The 22,232-nt window shown below is 57.8% G+C and overlaps 3 protein-coding genes across 3 annotated transcripts; 1 reads left to right on the top strand and 2 right to left on the bottom strand.

Moving 5' to 3' along the window:
* Positions 1-7,164: 7,164 nt before the first annotated feature.
* On the top strand, positions 7,165-8,728 carry H1-10 (H1.10 linker histone). Its single transcript, XM_072876263.1, has one exon. The coding sequence runs from the start codon at positions 7,328-7,330 to the stop codon at positions 7,985-7,987; it is 660 nt and encodes a 219-aa protein (XP_072732364.1). The 5' UTR covers positions 7,165-7,327; the 3' UTR covers positions 7,988-8,728.
* A 4,381-nt stretch (positions 8,729-13,109) lies between these two features.
* LOC140658186 (histone H2A type 2-B) lies at positions 13,110-14,714 on the bottom strand. The gene is made up of 2 exons (XM_072876269.1): positions 14,675-14,714; positions 13,110-14,591 (listed from the first exon to the last, which is right to left on the bottom strand). Exon 2 carries the CDS (start codon positions 14,520-14,522, stop codon positions 14,142-14,144), a length of 381 nt encoding a protein of 126 aa, XP_072732370.1. The 5' UTR covers positions 14,523-14,591; positions 14,675-14,714; the 3' UTR covers positions 13,110-14,141.
* A 1,616-nt stretch (positions 14,715-16,330) lies between these two features.
* Positions 16,331-22,120, bottom strand: HMCES (5-hydroxymethylcytosine binding, ES cell specific). Its single transcript, XM_072875728.1, has 6 exons — positions 21,740-22,120; positions 19,759-19,902; positions 19,287-19,406; positions 18,553-18,713; positions 17,907-18,099; positions 16,331-17,493 (listed from the first exon to the last, which is right to left on the bottom strand). The coding sequence occupies exons 1-6, from the start codon at positions 21,920-21,922 to the stop codon at positions 17,284-17,286; spliced, it is 1,011 nt and encodes a 336-aa protein (XP_072731829.1). The 5' UTR covers positions 21,923-22,120; the 3' UTR covers positions 16,331-17,283.
* Positions 22,121-22,232: the final 112 nt, after the last annotated feature.

A 22,232-nucleotide genomic window follows, 5' to 3' on the forward strand; every position in this document is an offset into this window, starting at 1 on the left:
AATATATTATTTATATATTTCTGTGTTTTATATGTAAACGAGTGATATACATGCAGGCGCGTATGTGTGTAGTTTATTTTTATGTTTCTTTGAGAAAGGAAGGAGAGCGGGAGGGAGGGAGGCAGGGAGAGAGAATGAAAGAAAATACAGACACATAAATAAATATTTATATAAATTCTATGTAGAGGTGGATACGGGGATATCTGCGTCTGAGTTGGCGGGGGGAGCGACCGGCTCCCTCTCCATACACACACACACATGCACACACGCAGACAGAGACTATATATCAAGATAGACACACACATATATATATATATGCATGCCAGAGAGCACAGAAGAGATCGCAACCTCACACACAGATACCCCACATGCGTTTGGGGGCGTGGGGTATTGTCCATTGTATATGCACACAGTCACATATATAAGTAAACACTTAAATAAAGTGTATGTGGCAGGGGACATGGGGAATGCTCTGTGTGTGTGTGTGAATAGTGTGCATGCTCTCACATATGTATCTATGCACATGTGTGTGTGTGTGAATAGTGTGCACGCTCTCACATACGTATCTATGCACATATGTGTGTGTATATATGGTAAGAGAAAGAATATATGCGTGAACAGCTCTTGCTCACTCCCTCTCTGTAACGCAGAGAGAGCAAGTGTGTATTGTGTGTCTAAGCATATATGTATAGATGGGGGAGATACCATGTGTGTGTGAACATGTCTAATTAGGTATAATATATAAAATTATATATTCATATACGTGTATATATAGCGAGAGAGAGTATGGTGTGTTTGTGTGAACAATGCTCGCTCTCTTGGTGAGTATATATGTATATACGCAGCATGAGAGAGAGCGGTGAGTGAACAGGTCACTCTCCCCTCCATATGTAAGCATATATGTATATATGTATAAATATGTGTGCGTGCATATATTTATAGCAAGAGAGAAGTGCGTGTGAGAGAACAACTCTGTCTCTGATATACATAAGTATATATATGTGTGTATATATACAGCAAGAGAATTTGTGTGTGAAGAGCTCTCTATCCCTTTCTAAGTGTATATGGCTATACATGTAGTGAGAGAATTATGCATGTGTGTGACCAGCTTGCATGCGCTCGCTCTGTATATATGTGTGTGTGTGTAAAGAGTGCTTTCTCTGATCATATATGTGCATATGCTTATATAAAGAGAATTATATGTGTGAACAGTCTGTTGCATGTCTTGTATATATGCATCTATAGTGGCATATCTATACACGTGAAAGTATTGTGTGTGTGAGTGCATCTATCACTCGCTCTACGCATGTATATACATAGAGAGAGACTATATATCAAGATATAAACATGTATCTGTATATATTTATGCACCCCACACATTATATATGGGGGAAGGGGGGGGGACGAGAGATAAAGAATGATAGAAACTGTGTGTGTGCGTGTGTGTGTTTGAAAAGCTCTCGCTCTTTTTCTCAAGTATATAAGCAAATATAGCTGCATATATATATATACACATATATGTATAAAGAGAATTACATTTGTATGCATGTGAACAGTCTCTCTCTGTGTATATATATATATATATATGCGCATATGTGTGTGTATGTATATATATACAGCAAGAAAGCATTGTGTGTGTGAGAACAGTTCTCTGAACAGCTCTCAGTATATATGTATATATGTATATATGTATATATGTATATATGTATATATGTATATATGTATATATGTATATATGCAGGGGGGGAAGGGGGGGAAAGAGAGAGTGAGAGACCTGTTACCTCCCCCCCCCAATATCTAAGTATATATGTGTATATACATATATGTGTGTGTATAGCAAGAGAGAATTGTGTAATTGTGTGAGTGAACAACTCTGTATATATGTATGTATATAATATATATGTGTGTGTATATATAGGAAGATAACTGTATTAACAGCTCTCTAAGTATATATCTATATGTAGTGAGACGTGTGTGTGTGAGAACAGCAGTCTGTATTTAGAGAGCGCAAATATGTGTATATGCATATATATGTGTATACATATAGCAAGAGGAGTATCATGTGTGAGAACAGCTCACTAATATATCCATATGTATGCCTAAGAGAGAGAATAGTGTGTTTTTTGTGTAAACAGTATGTGCTCTAATTATATATAATGTATATATGTCTATAGAGAGTGAGGATTATGTGTGTGAACAATCTCTCTGTGTAGACATGTATATATGCATCTAAATATTCATATATATAGCAAGAGAGAGTAGTGTGTGCGTGTGTGAGAATGGCTCTTGCTCTCTCTACTTAAGCATAAACATGCAGAGGGAGAATATATCAAGACATACATTTATGCAGCCCAGAGCTTATACATGGGGGGGGGGGAGAGTGTGATAGAAAAATGTGTTTGTGTGCATGAATCGCTCTCGCTCATTTTGCTACATATATATGTATATATGTCTAAATATATAGATATAGCAAGAGAATGTGTGTGAACAGCTCTCTCTATATATGTATCTATGCAGAGAGCATACAGTGCATGCATTTGTGTGTGAACAGCTCTTTAAGTAGAGCTGTAGAGCTGCAGTTTTCTGTAGGGGGGTAGTGTGTGTGCAAAGCGCGCTCGCTTGCTCTCTGGGTCTATATACGTGTGCATATGGAGAGCTAAAGACAGAAGTGTGTGTGTCAGAGAGAGCAGATCTCTCCCCCCCATACCAGTATATATGTGTATACGCGCGTGTGTGTGGTGAGACTATTGCTTGTGTTTAAACAGCTCTCTCCCCCTTTCTCTATATAAGTATATATGTGTGTGTGTGTATATAGTGACAGAGAACTCTGTGTGTGTGTGCACATCTCCCATATTCCCTCTCTCTATATAGGTATATACGCACATATACATATCTTGCTCAAGAGAGTGGGGTGGGGTGTGAGAGAGAGAACAGGTCTGTCATTATGTATGTATATATGCATACTTCTTATATAGTGAGAGAATCATGTGTCCATGTGAACAGCTTTGTGTGTGGGTGTGTGTATATATATATAAGTATGTATGCATGTATGCCTATATATGTATATTTCTATATATAACGAGAATTTTGTGTCTGTGAACAGCTCTCTCCCTAAGTATACATGTATGTATAAATATGTAGGGAGAGAATTATGTATGTTTGAGAATAGCGCTCTCTGTATCCTTATACACACATACATACAGTATACATGCATGCCTGTGTGTGTATATATGCATATGGGGAGAGAGGGGGGAGCGTGTGTGTGTGAGAGAGAAAACAGCTTTCTGTATATGCACACATATATATAAAAGTATTATGTATATATAGCACAAGAGAATTTGTGTGAAGAGCTCTCTCCTTGAGTATATGTATGTATATACATGTAGTGAGCGCACTACGTGTGTGAACAGCTCTCTCCCCTTCTCTGTATACAGACGTGTATATATGTGTGTGCATATAGCAAGAGAACTGTGTGTGAACAGCTCTCTCCCTGAGTCTATAGATAGTGAGAATTCCGTGTGTGTGAACAACTCTGTATATAGAGTATATATGCATATATGTACACATACAGCAAGCAAAAGGAGTAGCGTGTGTGTGAGAACATCTCCGTATATAGATATATATGCATATATATGGAGAGAGAATAGTGTGTGTTTGTGTAAGCAGCGCTCTCTCTAATTATGTATGTATATAGAGACAATTATGTGTGAACAGTCTCTCTGTATATATTTAAGTATATACATATGGATGTAGCTGTATAGAAAGACACAGTAGTGTGTGTGTGAGAAAAACTCTCACTCGTGCTCTACGTATGTGTATCCATAGAGAGAGAATACACACGCACACACATATATATATGAATACATTTATGCACCCCGGAGATTATACATGTATATGGGGTGGGGGGAGATACAATGATAGAAAATGTGTGTGTGTGTGAGAGAATAGCTCGCACTCTTTTTTCAAGTATACATACATGCATATGTATCTATAGAGAGAGCACAAGAGAGAGAATAATGTGTGTGAACAGCTCTCGCTCACTGTGTATGTATGTATCTATGCATATATACATTTATAACTACAGAGAATACCGTATATGTATTTGTGCGTGAACAGCTAAGTATAGATGTATATAGGCAATTCTATATACTGGGGGGGTAGTGCGTGTCTGTGTGTGAAATACCACACGCTCGCGCTCTCAGTGTGTGTGTATATATGTGTGTGTATACGTGTGCGTGCATACAGGAAGAGGTCAAGAGCGAAGAGAGTGTGCGTGAGAGAGAGCGAGCAGGTCTCTCGCCCCCATATTGGTATGTACGCATACATTATGCATACATATATGTGTGTGTGTATATAGTGAGACCTTGTTTGTGTGTTTGAACAGCATCTGCTCTGTCATCCCCACCCATTTCTATATATGTATATAGGCATATATAGTGACAGAGAACTGTGTGTGAATCTCACACTCACTTTATATATAGGCATATATGCATATATATATATATATACACACACCAAGACAGAAGTGTGTGAAAAGTGTGTCTCTATATATGTTTATGAGTATGTATGCATATATGCCTATATATGTGTGTGTATATATATATATAGCAAGAGTAATTGTGTGAGAACAGCTCAGTATATGTGTCTATATGCACACAGAGCGTGAGAAGCATGTGTGTATGTGTGAACATATGTAGTAGAAGCATGAGAAGTATGTGTGAACAGCTCTCTGGCTATATACGTATATATGTATATGACAGAGATGTGTATGTGAACAAGACTCGCTCTCTGTGCCTATATAAGTATATATGTACATATAGGGAGAGAATGTGTGTGTGTGTCGGGGCTATTTTCTCCCATTCTCCGTGTCTCGCTCCCTCTCTCGAAGCGCACAGACACACACCGCCTCCCCAGCTATTTTATTCAAATATGTACATCTTCATATATTCATATATGTGTGTTCTGCCCCCTACCACCTCTCGGGGGGAGGCAGAGGAGCCCCCACACCCCACCCCAGGCGTGCCGCGCGGGGGGCCGGGGGGTCCCTCTCGGGCTCGCTGCACGCGCTCGCAGCCACGCAAACGTGCGGGAGATCGTCGCGCTGCCCGGCCCCGCTCGCACCCCCACCCACCCACCCATATATAGATTTTATTTAAATATTTATATGTTCAGGTCAATATTTTAAAAATAGATACCTAGGCGTCTATGTGTATGCGTGCACTTACATTTCTTTCATATTTACATCTAGCTATTACAATAAATAATAACCATTATTGCATATTATTATTATAACCATATTATATTAACATTATATATTAATATAGCCATATTACACACATATAATACATACATGACATACACACTCCCCCTATACAACCATAATATATAGCCAGCTTAGCTGTAAGTTTCCATTTGGTTACGGCATTAGATCTACACATGCAGACACTTCTATGTTTGCACGTCCCACACACGCACACGTATCCATACATTGCACACCCTAAACCCCCCCCCCGCCCCTGTTGCAGCCGTGCAGGCGGGGCGGTGGGTGCCGTGTCCCGGGGGTGGGTGTGCGATGCTGCCCGCCCCGGGGCCGAGGGGCTCCCGCTGGGGGGGTCCCGGTGCCGCCCCCCCCCCCGGCGCACCCAGGCCCCTGCACCCCTCCAGGCCGAGGCCGGACGCAACTCATCACAGGGGTGCCCGGCCACGGTTGCTGGGGTTGGGGGGGGGGTGTCTCGCCTCGGGGGGCGGGAGGGGGGCAGGGGCGGAGAGGGCACCCCGCTGCAGGACGGGGGGGGCGACGGACACGACCGGGCAGGATCCGGCCCCGGCAAGGGGAGCGCCCGGCGGGCGGCCCCAGGGACCCCCACCCCCGCGGGCAGCAGGGGCTCGTCCCCTCCGGCGGCGGGGGGCCCGGGCGAGGGAAATGGCGGAGAGGAGCCGGGGGATGGGGAGAGGAGGAGGAGGAGGAGGAGGAGGAGGAGGAAGGGGAGGCGGCGGGGCTGTGTGGGCTCGGCGCGGCGTGGGGGGGGCAGGGGGCGGGTGTGTACGTGTGCGTGTGCATGTGTGTGCGTGTGCGTGCGTGTGTAGGGTGTGTGCACGCCTCTGCACACCCCTGTGCGTGTGCGCCGTGTCCCGGCACACGCCTGCGGGCCCCGGCGGGCACACGCGTGTGCCGCCTGCGGGGATGCCCCCGCGCACTCACGCCCCCGGCCCACCCACGGCAGGGGCACACGGATCCCACTCCCAGGTGCGGGGGGAAGAGGGGCCCCTCCCGGCCCGGCCGCGGGGCTCTGCAAGGGGGCCGTTGTGCACCCCCCCGGCCCCCAGTGGGATTTGGGGGGTGGGCTGTGTTGGGGGGGTTCACAGCACCACTGCTGCGCCCCCCAGCCCATGCAGAGCTGCAGCCTGCAGCGGGGCTACCAGCCCCCCCCCCGGCGGCGCGCAGGGCTGCGGGGGCGGCAGAGATCCCCCCCCCCGCACTGTGCCCAGCCGGAGGTCCCCGCACCACCAGCCCACCCGGCCCCGCCGCGCTGCCCGCATCCTCCGCTGCGGGGCGATGCCCGCCGGGGGGCGGGGGGGGGGGCACACCGGACACGCAGGGCTCCCCCCTCGGGGGCCCCGTCCGGGCGGCCGCGGCGGGTGGGGGCGGTGGGGGGGGGCGGCCCCCGTCGCCGGGGCGGGGACCCCCGGCCTCGGCGCGGCGTCTCCGCGCTGCTGCCGGCGGCCGCGGGAGGGCGTCGCCTGTGTTAGTTCCCTCCGGAGAACCCGGGGCCAGCGCCGCCGCCGCCGCCCCCGCCGCCCGCCGCCTCCCCCGCGGCGGCCCCTCTTGGGCGGCGGGCGGCGGCGGCGGCGATGCGCGGGGGCCGCCGCGGGGCTCCAGCCGCCGCCGCGCCGGGCGCCCTCCTCGCTCCCGCCGCCGCGCCGGGCGCGCCCCGAAATCGCGGCGGGGGCGGCGGGCGGCGCGCGGCGGGGGCGGGGGCGGCGGCGGGCTGGGGGGCGGCGGGGCGCGGGGCGCGGGGCAGGCGGGGCGGCGGGGGGGGCCCCGGCGGCGGCGCGGGAGCCCCGCGAAAGGGCCCCAAGAAGCACAAGTTGGAGCTGGCGGCGGACCAGGCTGTTGTTGTTCTCAACGTGGTCCGCCCCGCGCCCATATAAAGGGCGGCGGCGGCGCCCGCCCCGGCAGAGCGCGGCGGCGGCGGCGCGGAGCCGAGCGGAGCGGAGCCAGACAGCAGCGCGCCCCGCCGGGCCCCCGCCACGCCGCGGCTGCTCCCGCTCCCGCTGCCCCTGCCCCCGCCCGCCTCCGGCCCGCGGCCCGCGCCCCCGCGGCACCATGTCGGTGGAGCTGGAAGAAGCCGAGCTGCCCCTGGCCGAGGCGGAGGAGGTGCCGCTGGCCCCGGAGAAGAAGGCGGCCGCTAAGAAGGCGAAAAGCGGCGGCGGCTCCTCGCTGTCGCCGTCGAAGAAGAAGAAGAACAACAAGAAGAAGAACCAGCCGGGCAAATACAGCCAGCTGGTGGTGGAGACGATCCGCAAGCTGGGCGAGCGCAATGGCTCCTCGCTGGCCAAGATCTACAACGAGGCCAAGAAGGTGGCCTGGTTCGACCAGCAGAACGGCAGGACCTACCTGAAGTACTCCATCAAGGCCCTGGTGCAGAACGACACGCTGCTCCAGGTCAAGGGCACCGGCGCCAACGGCTCCTTCAAGCTCAACAGGAAGAAGCTGGAAGGCGGCGGCGACGGGGGCGCGGGCAGCGGCGCCCACAAGTCCCACAAGAAGGCGACGGCCTCCGCGTCCCGGCGGGCGGAGAAGAAGCCGGCGGCCAAGAGCAAGAAGCCCGAGAAGAAATCCCACAAGAAGGGAGCCGGCGGCGCGGCGGCGAAGAAGGACAAGGGCAAAGCCAAGAAGGCCACCAAGAAGGGAGCCGCGTCCCCCGGGGGCAAGAAGGTGAAGAAGTCCGCAAAGCCCAAGGCGCTCAAGAGCAGGAAGGCATGAGAGCGGGGCGCAGGCAGCCCCCCGCCGCCCCCCGGACTGGGAGCCCCGCGGCACAGACTGCTCTGAGGACGGACCCCAGGGGACCCGCTTTGTCTTTGTGTTGCTGACTCGGCTCCGCAGCCGCCGCCGTGCGCGGTGAGCGGGGCTGCGGCTGCCCCAGCCCCCTTCCCCTTCCCCGGCGCCTTATTTCTTCCATCTTCCCCCCTCCTCCCCGCCCCGCGGTTTCTCTCCCCCCCACCCCCGCCTTCCCCGATCGCGCCCTTTGTTTTCGGCCGTGCCCCTCCCCGCGCGTAGACGGTTCCCGGCCCCCTCTCCCCGGTGCTTCACAGGGTTTCTTCCCGCCCGGTTTCCATAGCAGCCATTTTGCGGCGGCGCCCCCGCTGCCCCCCGCGCCACGTGGGCCGGCTCCCGCCGCCCGGGCCCGCGCCGCGCCCCCGCCCCGCCCCTCCCGCCGGGCGCCGCGTGCCCGCTGGCGGCGATTTCGAAAAGCCACGGCGCCCCCTATTGGCTCCCGGCCCCCGGCGCCATGGCAACGGCCCGTTGGGCGCCAATGGGCACCCGCGGCGTCGGGCGCTCTTAAAGGGCCGGCGCTCGCGGGCGGACCCTCGGGCCGCCGGTTCAGGTCGCATCTTCGATGGCCTTTAATTTTGTTTTTTTAATCGGTTTTGGGTTGGTTTTGGTTTGGTTTCTTTTGTTTTTTGGGTTTTTTTTTTGGGAGGGTGGGGTTTTTGTTGGTTTTGGTTTTTTTTTTTTTTTTCTTTTCATTTATCGTCGTTTCAAATAAATTGTTAAAAAACGTCGAGCTGTCCTGTGCTCCCTGCAGGCCCCGGGGAGCGGGCGGGGAGGGCCGGGGGCGAGGCGGGCGGGCCCGGCCGCGCTGCGTTGGGCCTCCGGCTGCTGATGGGCCGGAGCGGGCCCGGGGGGGGCTGCGGCGCAGCTCCCGCCTGCGGGGTTGGCGGGGCGGGGGGGCGGCGAAGCTACACCGCGCCCAGCGGGAAGGGCAGGAGGAGGGGAGCGAGGATTCCCCTGCCGGGAGGCTGGGGAGGAGCGCGGTCCCCGCGCAGCTGCACTGGGCTGCGCTCCCCGAACAGCGGGGGGGGGGGGGTGCTGGCTGCGGTGGAGGGGTACCCCGCTGCATAGACCCCCCCCAGCACCCGGGTTAGAGGTGGGGCACCCCCACCGACAGCCCCCGCTTCGAGCCCCAGCTGGGGGGAGCTGCTCCCCCCCCGCCCCACGGAGCGGGGGTCCCGCTGTGCGCACGCCTGCGGGCATGAGTGACAGGAGGGGCCCATCGCACGCCCCGCGGAGCCACCCCTCGCCTCCATGGCTGGGCCTATTTATAGCCCACACCGGCGAGGTTGCGTAAAGCCCTGCCAGGGATCTGGGCCGTCTTGTTCCGCCTGGCTGCCGGTGCTCCTGCACAGGGCGAGGGACCAGCCCCCAGCCCCGCACTCGTCCCCCTCCGCCCACCAGAGACCCTCGGCTTGTACCCGGGTTGCAGGAGAGGGAGGGGAAGGGAGCCTGGCCCCCGCGTCTGCTCTCGGGAGCGGGGCAGGGGGTGTTGCAGTCGCCCCGTACCTCGCAGGTCGGCTGTGGTTAAGCCCGCGGCAGGGCAGCGGCTGTCACCCAGGCCGTCGGTAGCGGCCTCACACCGGGGCCCTGCTCAGCTGCCTCCGCCAGCCAGGGAGGAGAGCGTCGAGCAGGGGCATCACCCCAGAGCTGCCGCCAGCCCCTCCACGGGGCTGCACCCAGAGCACCAACGTCCTCCCGCTGCCCGGGGAGCACAGCACGGATCAGCCCAACGCACAAGGCCCCCCACGAGGAGGGGACAGAGGGACAGCCACAACCCCAGGCAAGAGCAGGGCCCTTCCCGCAGCGCCCAGTCCCCGTGCGGCTGCTTCATCCCCGTGCCCCTCGGAGCAGGAGCAGGGCGAAGGGAAGCAAGTTTTACTCCCTGAAGAAAGGTCCATCAGTTAAACTCAGTCAGAGAAGCCAGCCGTGCTCCTGGAAGAGGCCAGCGATGCCCTGCTTCCAGGAGGCTGCAGCCTCCCTCGGGGTCTACATTCAGGACAGGCAGCTGCCAGGTCAGGCCAGCCGCCCTCCCGCTGCCCACGCAAGTCCCACACCAAGCTTGAACGCCTGCCAGCGACCTCGGGTGCCGGGAGAGAGCTGCTGCATTCCAGCACTGATCTGCGGTTGTCTCCTTAGTCAATAGATGACACTGCAGGTTCTGAAGGGTTGGAGGGAACGCCGTCGCCGAGGTCTGGCTGGCCTCACGGCCAGCAGCGGTGTTTGTTAGACTTCGCACTCGAGCAGCGGGCTGCAGCGTGCACGGCCGCAGGCAGAGGGGCCTCCCCGCTCCCCGGGAGGGGTGGTCAGAGCAACCGCACCTCAGCAAGGGCACGGCTCTGCCCTCGGCACTGACCTGCGAGGCAAATTGCTCGACTGATACAGAGCGTTACCTCGAAAGTAAACCACCGGTGGCAATCCTGGAGGGTGAGGGCAGAGGGAAGGCAGCAGGGTGACGCACCGTGCCGCTCCAGCTGGAGCCCTCCCCTCTTGGTCAGAGGGGCTGGCAGCATCTTACCTCTGAGACCGCTGGGAGCTGCGATGCCGGAGCATCCCCGAGTGAGCTCCCACGGGTGCTGCCAGCCGTGAGGGCCAGGCTCCGGGGAGAAACCCAAGCCCCGAGGACTTCCAAGGGCCAGCGGCTCCAGTCCCATCACCCAGACAAACACAGCCAGTCCCAGAGCTGAGGTGCGCAGCCCGCAGAGACTCTGCTGCCCGTGCCAAGACGCACAGCAGCCTCCTACAGCAGAGAGCTTCAGTTCCAGGTCTGTGCTTATCTCACCTTCCGAAGCCCAAGAGGAGGCAGGGGAAGAGCCCTGCAGCCCCCCTGCCCTCTCCTCGAGGGAAGCAGAGACCAACGGACACCCTTCCAGGCTCGTGCGATCTCTGTGAAGGCTCTACTCAGCCAAGTCCTTCACATTTTATGAGCTCAACTGCTCTGGTGTCACGAAGCGTTCAGAAAAGCCAGGACCAGCGACACAGCTCCAAGAAGCCACGAGACCCATCTCTGGAGCTGCGGGCTTGAAGGTGACAAAGTCCATTCCAGCTTTCTAATAAAGACCAAGACTTCCGCTCTCCTGGTCACAACAATGTTCAGATGTGAAGTTTAGGAGGTGATAAAGGCCAAGCACTTTAGCAACGCTTGGCCAGACAGACAGGATTTCCTTTGGTCTGCCTTGCAACAGCGCAGCTTGCCCAGCTGGTCCGTCACATGGCTGGCAGAGGAAGTTCAGAATCCAGCCGGAGCTCAGTGTCGAGGGCCCTACACGTGCCACCAGCTCCCAGTTAGAGCCACAGGCATCACCCCGCCAGCCTGGGCAGAGCCACGCAGCAGCTAGGGCGGCTACAGAGCTCCTCAGCCCCGGGTGTGCAGTGCAGCAGCCCGACCTGTCCCCGCTCCCTGCCCCAACTGCTTAATGCTCCTTTCTGCCTTTTGATCTGGGCAGCACGCTTGGCAGGGCAGGAGGTAGGTCTCTACATGCCGCCCTGTAGAGAGCAGCCCAGCAGCTCCAGTCCCGACCTACACCCTCCATAGCCCAGCACAGACCTTGCCAGCACCCGACCCTGACCGCACTGAAGTTGTCTAAGCTTCCCACAACCCTTCCTCCCCAAAACCCGAGCAGGGAGCAACTCTGGCTTGCACAGCAGACACCAGGACAGCAGACTGGGAGATGTCTGACAAAGGGAGAAGGTGCCGGAGTAAGAAACAGCCCCGCAGCTCCAGGTCTCCTCCATCCCCATCAGGATCAGCTTTTCCCACCTGATCTCTGCAAGCCCATCTCTGCCTACGTGCCTGCACGGTCACTCAGAGGGTCCCGGGGCAGCCCAGCGGGTGGGGAAAGCACGTCCAGCACGGGGGGAAGGTCCTGGGTCCAGCCTCACTCCTCCTCTGCTGCTCCCAGCCCAGGGGCAGGCTCAGGCTTCCTGGCACTGGTGACACAGCGACCAGGCAATGTGGCATTCCCATAGGGGGGAGAAGAGCCAGAGCAGGGTTTTACCTGCTCCCAGGGGTAGGAAAAGACTACTTGTCTGAGCAAAGGGCAAGCAGGACCACTGCTAGGCCAGATGTGGTGTTTTACTGGTCCTTCCCCGCTTGGAAAAAACCAAGCCCAGCCACCAAGCTGCCGGGCGAGAGCCCGCTCCTGCAGACCGCTGCCAGATTCAGTAGGTTTGGTGAGGTGACAAGACACAGCACATGCGACAGCATTCAACACGGAACCAGTTTAATCAGATATTGGGTTTGCACCGTTCTTTTCAGTATCACAAGTTCTGCATTTTTCTAAGAAATACAAAGCACTCTCGGGTTGTACAGAACACTGGTCCTGGAGAAAACAAGAGGGAGAGAACAAGACACTCGGATACAGACACATCAACCACCGCGCTGGGCAGCGGAAAGGAAAGCCCTCGTCCCCACCTGGCCGACGGCAACGGTCACTTTACAGGAGGACGGGAGATCCCGGGGGGCCATGCCGCAGCAGCGGGGCCGTGGCCAGGTGCCCCCCACCCACCCGGGGTCAGGGTACCCCAGGGTAACCACGGGACATGTCCGCACCCCCATTAGCACGACACTAACGAACACACCGCTTCCACGTTCCACAACGGAGTGAAAAACCCCTTCATAAAACCAGTTGACAAGCATCCAGGTTTGTCTACTCTAGATAATAATAAACTCAGAGCCAGGGTAAATTACTTCATCCACAAGATTAACAGCTGAATCAATAGGTTGAACACATGCTACTTGCAGCACATAAATAGAAGTTGCCTTTTTTTTTTTACTTAAAAAAAACATGTTATGAAGGTCTACGGTCCGATTGCCTAGACATTGCCGCATGCACACGACTATCGGCCTCCACAGAAGCGGGCTGCTCTGGGCAGCGAGGAAAGCTGTCTCTGCATCAGCTATTCCAGGTGTCACGGGACAGCTAGCCTGTCCCCATGCTCGCACATTATCCACAGAGCCATTAAATAAATACGGTACTAGCTAAGAGAGGGTTTTAATACAAACTCTAAGGGTTATTATTAAAAATAAATATTAATCCATGGAGGGTTACAGTTAACAGATATCATCATCACTTTATTTCTCAGAACCAGAAATAGTGTTGAACAAATGAACAAGGAAAAAAAAAAAAAAAAAGACACAGCATGTCATTTCCAGAAGTGCAACCAGGGTACGGGGTAGCTCTCAGCAACGCGAAGGGTTTCTGCAGCCGGGAGAGGAGGGGAGCCACGGCAGAAGATGGCAGCTCCCGCTCCCGGCGGGCACCTGACCTTGCGACGCTCTCCGAGGGGATTTGTCACAGCACCCTCCGCCCCACCCCACGAGCAGGACCCACAGCACGTGGGCCCACCGAGTCCCCCAGCGCCCGCTGAGCCAGGGAGCTGCGGGAAGGTGACTTTGCAGGGAGGTACCCCAAAATAAGAGACCTTAAAATAAACAGGACCAGAGCTTCTTTACAGTAGGCAACGCACTAGCTTTACCATGAACAAAACTAAGACTAACAGTCGCTCCTTGCCAATGGAGAAACTTCTCCTCCTTTTCACATTTCCCAGCCCCCTGCCCTCCCCGCTGCAGTGCGGCCAGGATGGCATTGCTGGGGGGGTGGGCGCAGCAGCAGCCAGTCCCATCCTCACGCCAGGGCGAGCAGGGCCAGCTGGGGGGGCCCTGCACAGCCCCGGGGCTGGCGGAGGGGAGAGGCAGCCGGGGGTGCCCGCGTCCATCCCCGCGCCAGCCAGAACAATCCTCAGCAGCTACCAGCAGCTCCGCACCGTGACCCAACCGTACGGCTCCGGATGCCACCGTCGCCGACAGCTGTGGTCCAGCTGCCTCCTCCAAAAACGCTTCTTCCAGAGGGAAGAGGGGCAGGGTGGGGGCACAAGCAGGGCCCGACCTCACCCGTGCTCCCCCAGCACCCTGCCGCAGCCCAGGCTGGGGGGCTAGCGGGGGGCTAGCGGAGAGCTGGCAGGGTGCTGCCAGGGCTCACCACCCAGCTCGGGCTGGGGGGCAGGAAGGGGACCCCCAGCCCCACTGGGAGGGGAGGTGGGGCAGCAGTGAGGAGGGGGCCGGGAGGGGGGCCGGGGGCAGCGCTCACTTCTTCGAGCTCTGCGTCTTCTTGGGCAGCAGCACGGCCTGGATGTTGGGCAGGACGCCGCCCTGGGCGATGGTCACACCGCCCAGCAGCTTGTTGAGTTCCTCGTCGTTGCGGATGGCGAGCTGCAGGTGCCGCGGGATGATGCGCGTCTTCTTGTTGTCGCGGGCCGCGTTGCCCGCCAGCTCCAGGATCTCGGCCGAGAGGTACTCCAGCACTGCCGCCAGGTACACCGGCGCCCCGGCGCCCACCCGCTCCGCGTAGTTACCCTTCCGCAGCAGCCGGTGCACCCGGCCCACGGGGAACTGCAGCCCGGCCCGCGACGAGCGCGACTTGGCCTTGGCCCGCGCCTTACCGCCGGACTTCCCCCGGCCCGACATGGCCGGCAGGCAGCGGCCCCTCGCCGCCGCCGCCTCCCAAGAAGCGCCGCGCACAGACGGTCCCGGCGCCTGCAGGGAGACAAACGCCGTTACACCGCGCCGCCGGGCCGGGGCCCCACGGTCCCCGCCCGCCGCGGCCGCGCCACCCTTACCCGCAGCCGCCGCCGCCGCCGCTCCGCCCTGCGCGCCGCCCGCCGCCGCACTGCCAGCGCCGCCGCCGCCGCGCCGCGGATATCCCTGCCCGCCCCACCGCCCGCCGCTCCCCATTGGTCGCCGCCGCGGCCGCCGCGGCGCTGATTGGTCATCGCGCCGATCCCTGATTTGCATAGGGCTCCCAGCGCCCCGGCTCTGCCGCGGGGCCGGCGCCGAGGGCAGCGCCCGGCGGGGAGCGACCCGGCTCTGCCCCTGGCTCCGGGGGAGTCCCGGCTCCCAGCCGGCGGCAGCCAAGGCTCCCCCGCATCCCGGGAGCTGCTTCCTGGCTGCGCTGGGGCCGGGGGGCGGTTTGGCCGGAGCCCCCGTGGGTGTCCCGGCAGCGCTGCTCCTCACCGGCTGCCCCTTTTGCCTTGGCCAAACCCGCAGCCCCCTCCCCGGCCAGCGGTATGGTTCTCCTGGGAGGGTGCCAGCGCCTGCGGGCGGGGGGGATGCACCGGGGGGGGGAACCCCCCGATGGAGCACCCCCCCCCCCCCCCGGAGCATCCCCCCCGCCCGCAGCGAGCGCTGCCCTCCCTGCCAGAGCATCACGCATCAAAGAAGAAAGTTGCTCCTAGCCAGATTTTGGGGCCAGGCCGAGCACGGTCAGCTCCTCGCCAGGTAGGAGCAACCGCTGCAAACAAACGGCGTTGGGCGAGCAGCCAGGCTCCAGTTTAAAGGTGGTGTCTTTCAGCAATAACACCTTCCTCATTAAACCCTCAGCACGGGTTTTTTTCGGTGATGGTGCTGCTGGTGCTCACAGCCTGGAGGGAGATAATCTGTACCCTGCGCCTTTGCGTCCCCCCTGCCTCCCCGAGGTAAAGATTCTGTTCCCCAGAGCGGGGAAAAGTGAGCACGTCCCCCACTCGTGCTCAGCATCTTCACTCCCTCCACAGCAACTGGAGACCTGAAATGAATTTGAGATGAGCCGGTGACCTTTAGAAAAGCCTGATCTGCAGTTAGCACCCACCAGGCCAGGGCAGCTGAGCTGCTCACCCTGGAGGAGCAACGGCTGGGCAGGGAGAGAAGCCTCCCCTGGGGCTCCTGCAAGGACAGGCACCGAGGTGACAGCCCCAGTGCCTGAAGACCTATTTATTCTGCCAAGAGCTGCTAATGCAGCCACTCTCTTGCCTCAAGTCACCGTGGGAGCGATGAGGAGCCAGTTAGCAACAGGCTTTCTGGCTGGAAATCCTAATCCCACCCCAGCTTCCCATAAGCCAGGAGACCTTCTGGGCTCAGCCGCCTCCGTGGCACGCGAGGGATTCAGAGATGGATTTGGCTCCGAAAGCGCTTGGGTCTCCTCAGGTGCCCGTCCTGCGGCTCCTGCCCCAGCTCCGCTGTCTCTCCCCAGAGACGAGCCCCAGCTACGGCTGCCCCTGCAGCTCCCCAGGGACAGATCATTCTAGAGGAGCCCCAAAATAAATCCCCAGGGAATATTTTCCACTGGCAAATGGAAACGCTCCAGCAATATGGCCCTGCTGGTACCCTGAGAGCTCAGCAGCTCAAAGCTGGTCTCCCCCTCAGCAGATGGAGAGGAGATACAAGCTCTGCCTGCAAAACAGGAGCAACAGGGCTGCAGTGGGCAAGGGGGACAAAGACAGGCACACGGACAAGGGCACTGCACAGGCAACCAGTTAATCCCATTTTATTGTTTCCAGTACAAATGAAGTACTGCTTTCCAGCAAGGATCCCACTGTGTAAGGCTTTTGGTCTGTAACATCTGGCTCTTTACAAAATCCCTGACCTCAAAAACAACTGCCCTATGCTGTTCCGGAATGGCACTTTGGTTATCTGGGCCTTAACGAACGACCTTTCTGAACAAGGCAGAGCGCATCCCTCCACAGATCAAGAAAATCCTCTCTAAGTCTTCCAATCCCATTAACACAATGATTGTACAAACAACGTGACCAAGACACGCTCTCCCATCCCACTGCCTGCAGGGAAACCCAAGCACAGCCCAGTTCCTCCCAGGCACCGCTTCAACAGCTCCCTGTTTAGGAGCCACGAATGCACGTGGCAACGCTGGTGCAGAGCGGGACGGCTCTGGCAGATCTTCCTGAGCCTGGGGTTTCCTCCTAGTATTTATTGCATGTCCCTCTGTACTGCAGCCATCGTTTTGGGGCAAGGGCATTCGAAAGGAATTCATGCAGAATCAATATGGAATTAAATGGAAAAGAGGTATCAGTTCAATACAAAAAAAAAAAAAGGAAAAGAAAAGAAAACGGGAGACGTGAACTGTGACCGCTGTCAGAAGGAAGAAGCTACTCCTCCCCAGCAGACTGAGATGTTTCTCAAGGCTTTATCTGCGCTTGGCATGAGCGACTGCCAGGGAGGGAGGCCATCAGGTTATATATCCACTCCTGTCAGCACAAGACAAAGCCAAAACCTTTAAAGACAAACACCAGCCTTTAACAAAATACGAAGAACAGAGACAACAACCTAGAGCATCGAATCAACCCCCGAGAGGCTTGGAGAATCTCAACAGCCATTTGCAAAGCCTTCCAAAAAGTGTTCCTCATTCTGCTTAGGAAAATTAGAGGGGAAAAGGATGGCCAGCCATCCCAGATGGTGCCTAAGCCTTGCGCTTCTTTGCGGCCGGCTCTCCCTCCTTCCTCAGCCACTGCTGCAGGATACCTGCGCTGGTTTTCTTGGGCGAAGGGCTGTGGACAAACTGACTCGTCCACCTGGGCAAATCATTTTCTTTCTTCTGGGGAGAGCCCTCCCAGTCGGAGTTTTTTAACCAGCTCAGCATCACTTTGTTGCCTGGGGTGGCTTTGACCTCCTGGAGAGACAAAAGACAGTGGGAGAGAAGTCAGAAGCACAGCGAGAGCAGGGCAGGCAGCCCACTCCGAGAGCTAGCCCAGAGCAGGATGCGGAGGCTGGAGCCATAGCCCTGCCTGCCATCAGGCACGTCTGCGGGAGGTTCCCCGAGCTGCTGGGAACAGGCTTGTTCCAAGCCCCATTTTACATGGAATTTGCCTCATTTGGCAGAGAAATCCTGGCACAGGGCGACAGTTTATTTCTGGAAGCAGAGGGAAGGGACTCTGTTCGGGGCTCCGCACTCCAGCATCAAGCACAGGCATGCCCCGCAGACGCTGCCTGCTGCTGCCCCTCCCGCAACCTGGCAGCGCCGGCCCTGCTCAGGGACGTCACCGTGGCCAAGCTCTCCTCTGCCGAGCCCCTGCCAGCCCTCACCTTCTTGGCTCCCAGCTCGATGGGTGCGAGACACTCGGGTGCGTTGTTGCGGACGCTGTTGACAAAGGTGGACACTGGGTGGAAAACTATGTTCTCCGTGGGCTGGATGAGTTTAATCGCTTCTTGGGTTGGCACTTCAGCGAAGTCCAGCCATTTCCTGATGGCCTCGTCCCCGTCCAGGATGGCTGGCATCCTAGGGGACAAGACAGTCAGAGCCAAAGCCCAGCACTCATACGGCAGAGCGGGGTGGCAAAAGCCAGGCTTGTAAGCTAGCAAGGAGCTAGCAGCTCGGGGGGAAACCAAAGCAGCAGAATGCTCTGCTGCAAGGCAGAGCGTGCATTCGCTTCGCCCAGGTAGCTGCTTTGCTGGAAGAGGCAGAGGGGTTGACTGCCAGGCCCCGGTCAGGTGGAGAGCGATCCAACTCCGCAGAGTGATCCAACTCCGACTGCCACCCGCCGGGGCACAAAGATGGTGATTTATGGAAAGGGCGTGAGCCGGTGACCCAAAACAAGCCGGTAATGTTGTAGCGTTTTTCTCAAAGGCATGAGGAGGAGGCAGGACTCCCTGCCTGCACGCTGCCAGACTGGTGTTCAAAGGCACAGCTTTCCTCCCTCGCCCTGCAGCCCCCTTGCCCGCTCTCACTTGCCTGTGATGGATGAAGCTCACGTCCTTGGAGGCATCCACAGTGATGATGGTGTAAGTGTACAGCGTTTCTCCTCCCGCTGGCGGCTCCCAGCAGTCAAAAATCCCAGCCATGGTGAGCAACCTCCATCCTCTCCATTCCTCGTCTCCCTCCTTCCCCTCGGCCTGCAGGAGAGACGCCCCATCGCCCCGGTCAGTGTTGACCCACGGGCAGCTGAAGCATCGCAGACTTGCCAGTGCCGCTGCAGGTCAATGACTCAGATCTAAGTCATGAACAGAACTAATTTGAGGGCTTTTCAGGAGCCCTTCTACTAATCTGAGGTAACTCCAGGATAGGTATCGGGAGCCTCATCTTCCCACAGGCAAGCCAGCGCCCTCCTCCCCTTCTGAACATCCCGGCTGCCGGCTCAGCTGAAGGAAAGAGGTAGCGAAAGTCCCAGCCCAGTCCCCTGCGAGACACATCGCCCACCCATGCAAATATCCGGCATGTGGGGAGCAGCGAGCGTGACAGCGGGGACGCTGCGGCACCGTTTACGGCCAGGGGACGGCAGCGGCAGGGACCGCCGGCCGCAGAGGGATGCCGGAGTGCTGAGGCAGCCGCAGAACGGAGCCCCGTTGGGAAACAGACCCCCAGAGATGGGCACAGCTGGAGGGAAGGGGGCTTTTCCCAGGGCAGCTGGAGGGAGCAGGGGCTCAGAGCTGGGCACGAGCGTTCAGACATGGCGAGGGACTCCGTACCACGGCGTCCTTGGGCTGGGGGAAGTAAATGAAATACGGCTGCTTTCCCCCACTGTGCTGCTGCCACTCGTAGAAGCCATCCGCCAGGACCACGCAGCGCTTGCCCTTGAGGAGAGCGCCCTGGGGAAGAGAAAACAAAAGCGAGCTGTGAACGGAGCCCCGGGCAGCCTGCGAGGGAGGACGGGGGCTCCCGGGACCATCCAGCCCACTCGCTCCCTCTCGGGGCTCCCCTAAACTGTCCCGCGGGGTGCGGAAATGCCACCACCAGCCCTGTGATGAAAGATGAGCTTCACCAGCAACAACCTTTTCAGTTCTTCTGTTTTAATGAAACCCACCAGCTCTGCAGTACAGGGACTTACTCCCCTGCGTAGCAGGCAAATGGTGACCGGGGCTCGCCAGGGAGATGCTTCAGCTCTGGTTTTGCTGACTACAAGATCTCTTCAAGCTGGAGGCAAAGACAGCAGCAACTCACCTTGTAGGAGGACTTCTTCAGCATGGTATCGCTGCGGCAGTTGGAGGTATTAAACTGCATTTTGGAGGGGTCGTCCTTTTTGAACCAGGAGGGAACCAGGCCCCAGCGCATGTCCATGAGGACCCGCTCGGAGGAGTCGGCATCCTTTCCAACGAGACAGAGAAACACCTCGGGTCAGAGCCACCTCGCAGGGACCAGGAGCATCCCCGCAGCTTGAGAGGGGGGCTCCGCGGGGCCCTGCGGAAGCGGCTTCTCCCCCTGCGAGGGGGGAACGGGCCGGTGTCTCTGCCGAGAGCCGAGCTGGGGCTTGCAGCCCCTCCAGCACCAAATCTGCCTCTGCTCTTTTGCAGGGATGCCACTCACAAGCCGCGCAGAAACAGCCACTGATTATAACCCTTTGCATATTCTTAACGGCTTTCCTCTAAGAATTAATCTTCAGCAGAAAGCACAAGACTATTTTGCAGGAATAAATAACTAATAAATGTCTCGGCGAGGCTCTCCTGACAACTCTCCGGAGGAACGGACACAGTTTTTCTTCAACGGGAAGTGCCTGGACACGCGAGCTCCCCAGCTCTTGAGCGAACGGTCGCGGGCTGGTGTCGAAGGTCCTCAAAACTTCCCCCTTTACAGCGAGCGTCCCCAAGGGCGTAAGCCTCACCTTCATTTTAATAACGTGATTTCTGCTGACCTGCTTCACTTTCACTCCTTGCGCTTTGCATATCATCTGCCTTCGGACAATGGAAAGGGCTTGTGGCTTTCACTTCTCCCCCAGCTCGCTCTCGCTTTCTGCCAGCCCGGGTGACGCACAGCTGGGGCGAGCGAGGCCCCAGGGGGCATTTGCTCCCAAAGAACTGCAGTAGATACACATATATACACCTGCTATAGGTGTATATACGTAGGGACGTGTACATGCCCAGTTTTGTGAAGCCTTCCAGAGCCTTCCACAGATCAGGAGTGGCAAAAAGGGGTGCCTTACACCGCGCCTGTGTCCCAACACCTGGGACAGAGACAGACAAGCGAGCAGGCGCCTGCCTGTGACCTGTATCACGCTCCCAGCCCTGTACTCTGCTGCTCCGCCAGCTTATTGGCTGTTCTGGGGGGGATGCGGCACCCCATGGCAGGAAAGGAAGGTAGGAAGGATGCCCGAGGGCATCGCCCACGGCACTCCGAAGTGGCCCCACCGAGGCGTCCCACCCCATCCCCTGTGCCGGTAACGGCTGCGAAGTGCAGTGGCCCCTTTCTCTGCCCCGCCGGCCAGGGGAGGAAGAGTGCAGAGAGCCCGGACTGGGGGGTTTCAATTCAGCACGCCCAGCTTCACCCCGCTGAACACGAAAGAGCAGCAGTTCATCGGGCACCCTCGTATGCGGAAACCAAACGAGATGCACAAACAGTTGTACCGGCTGCTCAGGTTGTCTGGGGAAGGTCTGGTGAGGCTTAAATTAGCCGGGATAACGGTCACCACAGGTGTACAGTTATCTTACAGCTCTGAAGTTGAGATTTTCTTTCTCTACTCCCCCCTACCAATGGGAGCTGGACACACTCGGCAGCGTTATGACATGAAAAAAAGCCTCAGGAAAGCAAAAGAAAACCAGCAGAGCAGTTATAGACATTTGGGGAAAAAGTTCTACCATAGTTAATCACTTATCTATGAATGTTTGCAGAAAATATACTACTACGCTGGAAGCCTGGTACCGATTCCCCGCCCTCCTCAGGCACACGCAAGTACGAACAAGAACAAACATCTTCGCAACTAGAAAATACAACACCTGCCGCGTACACCGAGCACAGAGAAGCCAAGCAAGCCATAGCGATTCCGCGCGGGTACCGTACCACCCGGGAAGGCCCAACCCCGTTCCCACTGCTCGGCCAACCTCGGCTGGAAGCCACAGGACAGGCAGCAGCCGCAGCAGCCAGGCGCCCGAGGCGAAGGGCCGCTGCCGGAGCCAGGATGCGGCCTCGCAAAGCCGGGGGAGGCAGGTACCTGCTGGAGGTGCCGGCGGGAGAGCAGCACCGGCCCGCTGGACTGCGGGCCCTTGTTGTAGGAGGGCCGGTATCTCTCGGCCCGGATCCACTCGGGCTGCCGCTGCCGGCCCCCCCGGTCGCGGTAGGCGCAGGCCCGGCGGAGGCAGTCGGCCCCCAGGGAGCAGGCCGTCCGCCCGCACATCGCGCCGCCCGCCCCGGCTCTGCGGGCCGCCCGCCCCGGCCCGGCGGTGGGACGGGACCGGCCGAGCGCTCCGCCCCGGCGGGGAGGCGGCGGCGGGCGGAGCGGGGCCGGGCAGGGGCGGGCCGGAGGCAGGGCCGGCCCCGGAGCGCGGAAAGGGCTTTCCCTCCCCGCGAGAGAGGCCAGGAGGAGCCGGGGGATGGTTTTATTTCACGACATCGAAGGGACAGGACGGGGAGCGGCTGTCGCGGTCCCGTGTCGCCTCGCCTCCTCCGCGACAGAAAGCGGCCGCCCGCCGCGAACCCCTCCGCTG

This window comes from Ciconia boyciana, chromosome 11 (assembly GCF_034638445.1).
Source record: "Ciconia boyciana chromosome 11, ASM3463844v1, whole genome shotgun sequence".
NCBI lineage: Eukaryota > Metazoa > Chordata > Aves > Ciconiiformes > Ciconiidae > Ciconia > Ciconia boyciana.